The sequence below is a fragment of the Chrysemys picta genome, chromosome 2, assembly GCF_011386835.1.
Source record: "Chrysemys picta bellii isolate R12L10 chromosome 2, ASM1138683v2, whole genome shotgun sequence".
NCBI classification, from domain to species: domain Eukaryota; kingdom Metazoa; phylum Chordata; order Testudines; family Emydidae; genus Chrysemys; species Chrysemys picta.
Genome location: NC_088792.1, coordinates 172,805,435 through 172,815,592, shown reverse-complemented (window position 1 = coordinate 172,815,592; position 10,158 = coordinate 172,805,435). Strand labels below are relative to the sequence as shown.

Here is a 10,158-nt window from a genome sequence, read left to right as displayed (position 1 = left end):
ATTTATCAAAACAACGCAGAGCAGAGACTAGATGTAACCAGAGGCTGAAGTTGCATTCTCGAAAGAAGCATTATTTGCTATATCTACTTTTTAACTAGTGACCATGAAGCCATAAGAAACTAGGCTGCGATGGCTTTTCTGGAGCCTGCCAGCTTCTTTGTTTCCAGTGAGCTACTATAGCAGCATTAATAATATTTTATACGTGCAGTGGAGACTTTCCATGCCCTCCACTGTGAGGTCTGTTACTTTACAGATGGGGAAACAGGTTATGCAACTTCCTCATTGTCACAGAGCAAGTCAGGGGTTGGATGAAAACAGAATTAGTGTCTCCTGACCTTTAGTGCCCCCCTGTTTAATCGTGAGACAATTCTGCCTTTGTGCTACTAGAACTTAAACCCTCAGGCTTTTTTAGATAAGATTCTCATACACTATTTCAGAAAACTCCCTTTTAATAATAATAGCTTGCACATGTATAGCATCTTTCACTTAAGGATCTGAAACTGTTATTTAAGCTTTGAGAAATAACGTAAGCCCCTGAGGGCTCAGTGAAGGGAAAGAGGAAAATATCCTAATTTCCAGTCCATTCAGCATATTAACAAGTCACTGGGAATAAAGACTCCTCTCTACAGGCACCAGGTTTCTACTGGTCCCTTACAAATGCCTGTGTAGAGTTACTTATTCCAGTGCCCTTAATCTCAAACTACCCCCCTGTATTTTCCTCTGTTTAGCTCTTCACTTTTGAAGGGTATTACTCTGAAGAGTGTAAAAGTGGTAGTGTGGTGATCCATGGCTATTGTGTCTAACTGATTTCTTCATCAAATGTGCTCAATTTACATGTAAGATAGGCCTCTGTACCTCCCAGCCCAACCAACTCCGCCTAGACTCTGAAAGTGCTTTCCTGCACCTGCATTATCAGCAGCAATCGTAACAGTTTTATAATCCAAACTATGCCTTTAGTTAATCTGTTGATGGAACAAGCTGGAACAGAATCCTGCAAACTGTCGTGCAGCACCAACACTAACAGGAAAACATCACTAACAGCAGCAGCCAAGACTGGTTACATAGTGCATATGTACTGAGTAAGAAAGCACACTTTAGGACCAAACTTTTTTTTTTCCTTTTCAGTGGAAAATTCCTTCCCCTTTGGAAAACAAATTCCTGCCATTCTCCCACTATGAAAGTGACATCAATGTACTTCCTTTTATTTAATTTGCTGATTTTTCACAACAGCATGCCAGGCTTTCACAGAAGCAGTAGAAGAGATTTGTTTTCTCTTGCTCTAATTATGATACATAGTATGTTACATGTGCAACTAAAATCCAGAGACCATCCCCTGATTACAATTTCCAGGTAGGTCAAGCTCCATGCATACACAAGTTTACAATATCTTGCTTAACTCACAACATTCCTCCCCATATCCCACAGACCCCGTCTCTAACACAGCAGAGGAACTCAAAAAATGTATTTCTTCCAAACTTTAAGTTCTATTCAAGTTTGGTCCAAACAATTTTGTAAAAACAACACAAAGTTCCAAAATATTAACTCAATGTCTGTCAATATGGAAACCCAGTCAGTTTATTTCTTTAAAAAAAAAAAAAGTAACAAAGTAGCTTACAATGATGCAAAGTTAGAATTTCTCTGGAAAAGCCATCATTTCTTCCTTGATTCTGTTCTCTATGTGTAATATGAAACTGCTGTCTGTATTCTGAAGATTGTAGCTGACGAAGATCTGTTTTTTGGTCTTCCTGGCTAAAATACAAAACAAAGAACAGTCGTCTATTACTTGTTCCAAAATTAGTGCTGGTAGTAATCAAACATTTTATGGAGAGAAATAAGGCAAGTTTCCCATACCCACAATACAAATACACTGACCTGGAAGAACCACCTCCTACATGCCTACTCAGTCTGGCTTGTTGGCTAAAAACCTTAGATAGCAGTCAGTGATGAGTGCTGGGTGTCAGTTAAGTTAGGGCAGGGGTGGGCAAATGTTTTGGCCTGAGGGCCACATTGGGGTTGTGCAACTGTATGGAGGGCTGGGTAAAGAAGGCTGTGCTCCCCAAACAGCCTGGCCCGTGCTCCCCAAACAGCCTGGCCCCTGCCCCCTATCTGACCCCTCCCACTTCCCACCCCCTGACTGCCCCCCTCAAAATCCCTAACCCATCCAACCCGCCCGCTCCCGGGACCCCTGCCCCCTATCCAACCCCCGCTCCCGGGACCCCCGCCCCCTATCCAACCCCCGCTCCCTGTCCCCTGACTGTCCCGACCCCTATCCAGAACTCTGCCCCCTGACAGCCCCCACGGGACTCCCACCCCCATCCAACCACCCTCTGCTCCTTGTCCCCTGACCATCCCTGCCCCTAACTGTCCCCTGGGACTCCCACTCCCAACCCTCTCTGTTCCCCATCCCCTGACTGCCCCCCAGGCTCCCGCTCCCTTACCAGAAGCAGGAGCTTGCAGCCACAACACCCAGCCAGAGCCAGCTGCGCAGCCCGTGCAGCGGCATGGCTGTGGGGAAGGGGGGACAGCAGGGGAGGGGCTGGGTTCTAGGCTCCCCGGCCGGGAGCTCAGGGGCCGGGCAGGACGGTCCTGCGGGCCGGATGTAGCCTGTGGGCCGTAGTTTGCCCATGTCTGGGTTAGGCCCTGATTCAAAGTTCACAGTAGTTAATGGAAAGGCTCCCACTGGCTTTGGATCAGGCTCTTAAAGAGAATGAAGTTCAAGATAAATTACAGGTTATACTGGACTCCTTACCAGATTACACAAACTAAACTGAAGAGAGAATTTATGTTCAAAGGTTCTTTAAGGAGGAAGGGATAGAATTAAGTAATTAGACATTCAAAAAAGTCTAGTATAAAAATTCTAGGATAATCTAATGATAAAGTAGATACCATATTACCTGATCTATGTACATTATATAAAAGTTATTTTCCATGACAGACCGAACAGTGGTGGCAAAAAAATCAATCAATCAATCAATCCCCAGACTGTGGAAAGATGGCTCTCACTGATCAGCAGGTGAATGGAGGACATGAAAAAAAGTTACAGTATAGAAAATAGACTCCCTAGTTTTGATAAAATAATACCTAGGCACTCATACAATGCCATCTTTAACGATCAACTTCCTCTTGGCTCAGTGAAACGAGGGAGCCCCATGAACTGCTTCTGAAATTGATTCATTTTCCTTTTAACAATTCACACAATAACGTTAATGGGATGTGGCTTGTTGCGCTAATATGCTACAACTTGAAAAACAAGCATCTCTGCCGTGGTATTGGCCCCTGAGGTACAAAGGCTCATTTTATCATCAATGCTTAAAAATTCTCACATTGAATAACTGCAGTACTAATTCTAAACTGAAAGTTAATTAATTGCCACACCACTTTAACCAACAGACTGAGTTCTGAATTACTTCTGCACCATGTCTGGCCTTAGTCGTCTGGAGGAGACATGAAATGGAGTTTCCAACGCTTGTGAATGCTACTGGTCCCTTGACGCTTTTTGCGAGAGTAGGGATGTTAACCCCCGTGTCCTGGTCGAAACTCCAGTAGGGCAGTTAGATCCTGCCCCCATCTAAACTGTCCTGCAGAGTCAACTGGATATATGCGCTGCTCATTATATTCCCTTGAAATGAGAAGAGAAGGGGGGAATTTGTACCCAAAATACTACAATGATCTCTGATGTTACTCTGCCTCCTCATCCCCTCAGAGGGGTTAGATCTGCAACTTCAAAGAACTGGAAGGGTTTTGTGCCACTCAAGCTAGTGAAACATAGGCCCAGATCCTCAAAGGTATGTAGGTACCTAACTCCCCTTGAAATGAATGAGTTCAGTGCCTAAATCCCTTTGAGGATCGGAGCAGTAGTTTGACACCTGGCTGATCCATAACCACACAGAGCAGATGTCATTCCACACATCCCACCTGCTCTCCTTTAGCCTAGACAGCGTGACTAGCTCTTGAGCTGTACTGAGCAAGCACGTCCTTCTACACAGCGGAAGCGCTGGTTAACCAGCAATGAGATGCACAGCATCCTGATTCACAATCTCAACATTGCAATAGGCTTGGAGAAGAAAAGCTCCTGTAGGATTGGGAGAGGGCACAAACGTGGAGAGTCGCTGCTCCCCGGCTCATGGACATACCACGGCTGTTCTACTTGTGCTCTCATCTATAACGTAGGTAGAGGGGAGCATTCAGTTAAGGGTTTCATTTTCTGGACTACAGCACTGCCCTAAGCTATTAGACAGATGCCCCATTCCACCCCGGAGGCGGCTTCAGTTCACTGGTGGGTGAGGAGATTCCTGTGTGCGTATGTCCATTTCCTTAAATCTGCAATCTGGGCCAATCATTTCTAGAGTGCTTTGGGATCTTTCTGGCTGAAGAGAGCTGTAGGATGTAAAGGTAGCTTTTATTTATGCATGCACAATTCTGCACATATTTGTGCAAGCATTGGTGTTTGCATCTGCAGAGTGCAGGCACATGCACATTAAGCTGTCTAATGCCTGTGCATGCACAGGCATTAGAATTTGTATTGAAGCAATGAAAGATATTTAAAAGTGCATATGCAAGTGTGGGGGGGCAGGGGGAGAGGGAGTGGATAGGGAGAGGCCTACCTGGAAAGTTTATTCCTGTCCTATATTAATCACTCAACAAAGCATGGGGATTACTGAAATGCAAAGCCCTCATTCTATTTGTTATCAATAATGTCCCTCAGCAGCAGTGCCAGGAGATTCCTAGGATAACACTCCTATTGCCAGCAATGAAACCAAGTGCTTTTTGCCTTTCAAACTCTGTAGTAAAGTAGAACCTCAGTTACAAACTGACTGGTCAACCACACACCTCATTTGGAACAGGACGTACGCAATCAGGGAACAACAAAGATGGGGGAAAAAAACAAACAGTACTTTGTTAAACTACTAAAACAGTTAAGGGAAAGTTTAAAAAAAGATTTGCAAGGTAAGGAAACTGTTTCTGTGCTTGTTTCATTTAAATTAAGATGGTTAAAAGTAGCATTTTTCTTCTGCATAGTAAAGTTTCAAAGCTGTATTAAGACAAGGTTCAGTTGTAAACTTTTGAAAAAACGACCGTAATGTTTTGTTCAGAGTTATGAACATTTCAGGATTACAAACAACCTCCATTCCCGCTGTGTTTGTAACTGAGGTTCTACTGCAGATATATAGAGGTAGAGAACAGTAGCACTGACTCAGTAAGGTATTTAAGCACATGCCTAACTTTAAGCAGGTGAGCAGTAGAAATGTTAAAAGTTAGGCATGAAGAATCCAAAGCCATTAAGAATAAAAGCTTTTCCTCAAGAATGATTCACACTAATGCTTTGCTTTAACACAATGCACGCTTCAAGCATGGTCAGCCAATATTTAAGCTCATGTCTACATGAGACAAATGTACGTCTCTTGTTGAGAAGTCAGGCAACATAACTTGTGGTGACAACAAAGCTGCTTCATTGCCAAAGATGAGAGGTGAGAGCAAAAACAACCAAAGAATTTAAAAAGGATTCCCAAAAGTACAAGTGTGTTATAAAATCTCTGAACCATTCAAGAACGCACCTAGTCGCTGGGCTAGAGAATTTGAGGTGGTGTCAGAGGCATCTCCCAGGAGTGATGTAGACACTGGAATGGAGTCCTGAAAAGAAAGCAAAGAATCAATTGTTTATTCTGTACTAAAATTAGCTATTTTTTCCCTGATGAGATGGCTGCATATAAGAAGTCACAACAATAATCACTTTTTCTGTTTTGGGTTTAAAGAAAGAGGACTTACCTTTCCTACAATCATTTGAGTACTTGTGTGCTACCATGTCACGGTGAACTCCAACATGTAAAAAAACCCCAAAACAACCCAATCACAGTGTCCTTTACATTATATAAAGATGGTGGAGGAGAGTTTCCAAAAGCACCAGGAGCACTTGCAATGAATCTGTAATTATACTGACTTGTATTCCCAAATCCCTGAGGCACTTTTGAAAATCTCCCCTGGTGTCTACAATTTTTTATGCAGTGTATCCATTAAAATAGTCTTTAATTACCCACACCAATACTATTTCACAAAGAATACCATATATAGTTTTTCCTATATAGTTTTTAAAAAAGAAAAATTCCATAACCTGGAAATACTTGAGTAGACACCACCTAAATATCCTGTCCCATACAAGAATCCAATTCTGCAACCCTTGTTCATGCTGAGAAGTAAACAATTGAGTATTACTTATTGAGGAGTGCACAACTGGGCCCTCACTGAGGCATGGACTCCTATGAAACCTATGTTGCTGAACAAACACTGCCTTATAGAAAACTTTATGTGCTGGACACATTTTGAAGTGTGTGTACCACTGTGCGTGGTCTGGCTATGTCTATACTGCAATGAGACACCTAGAGCTGGCCTGTGCCAGCTAACTTGGGCTCGGGCTGTGAGGCTGTTTAATTGCAGTATAAACCTACCCTATGAGGCAAGTTTCCTACACAGTCCTGCCCCATTCAAAGTGTGCTATATTGGCAGTAAGTGACGAAGGGCTCCTAACACAATGGAGTCTTGGTGCATACCTGGAGCTCCTAGAAGCTACCGCAATCCAAATAACAACGCACAGCCATAGACTTTAAGGACAGATGGCCTGAGCATGTGGGCAAGACCACCTGGGAAAGAATTCACTGTAACTCAGAACCCTCCTCATCTAGTGTCCCATCTCTGGCTGTAGGAGACATTTTTGAACTAATCAATTAATTCAATCCCCATTTACTCCCTTATCAATGGAGGAGGTATGGCTCCTTACTATGCAGTAAATAAGATGTACTCTTCCACAGACCTGTCTCATTCAATGCACAGATCTTGAATACACTAAAAAAAATTACTACACGGTCAAAATTGTCATGCAGGCACAGCCTGCTATGTCCCCCTTTGAAATACTGGCAAATTGTTGTCAAATATATTGCAATTGTCAAAATCTACTACAGATGAGCAAAGTGCAATTTTCAAAGGCTTACGCTGAGCCAAATCACCCAGCCAATTTGCATCAAAATACCTGCAGCACAGATCAACTGAATAGAGCACTAAAATGGGAGTCAGGAGACCTGGATTCTAATCCTGGCTCTGCCCACTATCCTGATGCAAGACGTTGGGTTGTTGTCTCTCTTCAATTCTGTGCCTCAGTTTTCCCCATCCATAAAATGGGGATAATACTTTCTCCTGTTACGCACTGTGAGATCTACAGAGGAAAAATGGTCTCATGCAATACCCACTGAGTCTTTCCATTGACTTCTGTAGTTTGACCAGTTCCTCTAAGGGTTAAGAGTAGCAGCCGTGTTAGTCTGTATCCGCAAAAAGAACAGGAGTACTTGTGGCACCTTAGAGACTAACAAATTTATTAGAGCATAAGCTTTCGTGGACTACAGCCCACTTCTTCGGATGCATATAGAATGGAACATATATTGAGGAGATATATATACACACATACAGAGAGCATATCCGAAGAAGTGGGCTGTAGTCCACGAAAGCTTATGCTCTAATAAATTTGTTAGTCTCTAAGGTGCCACAAGTACTCCTGTTCTTTCTAAGGGTTAAGTATCATGATAACACTTGAAGACACTTTTCTGTCAAATTTTACCCATTTCTCTGCCAAATTACATACTTATACCTTCCATCTATTTGACAAAATGCTGCAATGAAAGGAAATATTACCCCTCCCTCCTACATAAACTCTTTTAGTTCTCAAAAGCTGCTCAACTGTTCATCCTAAAATTTCAACTCTTGAGAGGGAAGTTCAGCAAAGGTATAAATGACAGAAAAGGTGTTCAAATGGAAACTCTTGGGTAGTGTGTAGACTAGAAAAATAAATAGTGGGTAACATTTTCAAAAGCATTTAATCACGTAGGAGCCTACATCCCATTATTAAAAGTAAGTCTAATTGAAAGTAATGGAATTTAAGCTCCTCAATAGGTGCTTTTAAAAATTTTACCCAGGCCTTGGTTTACACCTAAAACTTAGGGCTGGGTTATCTAAAGTTAGGTTGGCTTGGCTTAATTACAATGCACAGAGCTTGCAGGCCTAGGTACCGCCTCTCAGAAAAGTAGATTTCATACAGCCACATAAGAACCCCTTCTATTGCTGTAGTAAGTGCCTATGCTACAGCTGTTTTAGGTGGGAAATGTTTAAACACTGGAGGGGAAGGGAGGGGGCTGCCTACCCTCTCCCCCCCGCCCCCCAGCAGCTCTTGCTACAGCCCTAGTTGTGTCTACATTGTGTGACCAAGTTAGGTCAATCTAACCCGCAGTGTAGACACAGCTAGGTCAATCATGCTTGGATGAATTCTTCTGCAGACCTAGTTGCTGCCGCTGGAAGGCTACAGGGATGGCCAGACCCCTTCCCTCGCTCTCACTGCAGCTAGCACTTACGCTACAGCAGCACGGCTTTGCCGCTGGGGCCTAGCCAGCCCCCACTGTGCAACTTCGCACCTCCAGCCGGGTCGGCATCTTTAGAACTGCATTAACCCGCCCCATCCTAGGCCACCCCCAAGACTGGCCAGGCCCCGTTCACACGATGTCAAAGGGGATCAAGCCTGTTTACACGAGGGCTTAAAACGTGGCAGCCGCTAAAACCCTCTTTGCAAACATCTTCCTAGTGGGATCGGGCCCACGGGCCACCTGCCAGCACCATGAGGCGCGGGGAAGGGGCTCTGTGCCCCAAGCGCTGAGCGCGGTGCGAACGCCCCGGCGGGGGGGGGGGAGGGGCGCAGCCTGGGGCTGTGGGGGCAGGAAGGCGGGTGAGTGGGGAGCACGGGGGGGGGGGAGGCTCTGCCGCTAGCTCCGTGTAGCGAGCCGAGGGGGGCCCGGCACTCACGTGGGGGCTGCACATGGCCACGGCCAGGCTGCGGAGCGCCGGCTCCGCCCCCACCCAGAGGAAGAGCGAGTCCCGCAGCCGCATGGCGTGGAAGTGCACGAGCTGCTCGCCCGCGCGCCCGCAGAAATCGTGCAGGGAGATCCCGGCCGGGGCGGCCTCCGCCTGCTGCTGCGACTCCATCCGTCTCGCGCCCGGCCTGGCCTGCCCTGCCGCTGCCAGGCCAGAGCAAACGATCCCCGAGCGCAGCGCAGGCCTGGCCCGCGTCTCGCTTGCCGCGCCCAGCGGCGATGGGCAGGGGGCTAAATCCGTCCCTCCCCCGCTCCAAGGCTCCTCCCCCCGACTGCCCTGTCCCTCCGGGTTGTTCCCAGCTACCCCCTGCCCCGCCCCGCCTTATTCCTGCTCTCAGCCTTCACCCCAGCTCCTGTCCCTGCAGGCCCCGGGTGCCCCTGAGCTGGCGTTGGGTGGAGCTGGGGGTGCTCAGGGCCGCTAAAACCTGGCTGCCCCTACCCACCCTGGGGGCCTTCTGCTGCAACCCCCACTTCTCCTTTAGGGCGTCGGCTTTGGTCCGAACTGCAGATGAGCCTAGGGGACTGAGGGGCCCCGTATTGTACCCGATCTATTGGGGGGTGGACATTTAAAGGCAGTGCTCCCCAGTCCAAGCCTTGTTACTTCCACATTCAGGCAGGATCTAGCTAAGGCTTAGGGCCATGCCGCAGGCCCCCGCTCCTGGAGGCACAAGCTCAGCTTTCTTTTCATGGTTGTGAAATGACAAAACTTGAAAATGTGACCCCTGCAGCTGTTGTCTGCCTGAGTCAGCAGAAAACCTGATGCAATAGCTCAAAAATATTAACTGCCCCATGCATCTCATTGGTGTGTGTGAGGGGGGGTGTTTAACTCCAAGACCCACTGCTCTGGAGAACCCGTCAATTCTATCCATCATTGGATTTTGTGTGTGGTGAGAAGCATGTGGTGGCCCAACTCACACACCCCCTCCCCGGAAGACAGACGCCTGCTGCTCCAGTGGGGGGTAGGCTCCTATTGCCACTCCTGAGATGAGAGGTTGGGAGGAGAAAAGACCTCACAGCTACTCCAAGCGGGGGCTGGGTCACTGAAGGTCCCATCTCATAGTGTGCCTAGGGCCCTGTATTGTCTAAATTGAGTCATCCCCTCAGGATGCTTCTGTAGATAACAGCAAATATACAGCACTCTTTATCCATAGATCTCAAAGCACTTTACAAGGGATAGTAAGCATTATTATATCCACTTTACAGATAGGGAAAGTGAGGCCTAGAGAGTTTACAGGCTTGCTTTGAAGAGTTGCTA

At 46.2% G+C, this 10,158-nt stretch overlaps 1 protein-coding gene across 1 annotated transcript; it reads right to left on the bottom strand.

Annotated features, from left to right (window-relative positions):
* Positions 1–1,547: 1,547 nt before the first annotated feature.
* On the bottom strand, positions 1,548–9,133 carry PSMG4 (proteasome assembly chaperone 4). Its single transcript, XM_008165388.3, has 3 exons — positions 8,836–9,133; positions 5,556–5,631; positions 1,548–1,749 (listed from the first exon to the last, which is right to left on the bottom strand). Exons 1-3 carry the CDS (start codon positions 9,013–9,015, stop codon positions 1,628–1,630), a joined length of 378 nt encoding a protein of 125 aa, XP_008163610.2. The 5' UTR covers positions 9,016–9,133; the 3' UTR covers positions 1,548–1,627.
* Positions 9,134–10,158: the final 1,025 nt, after the last annotated feature.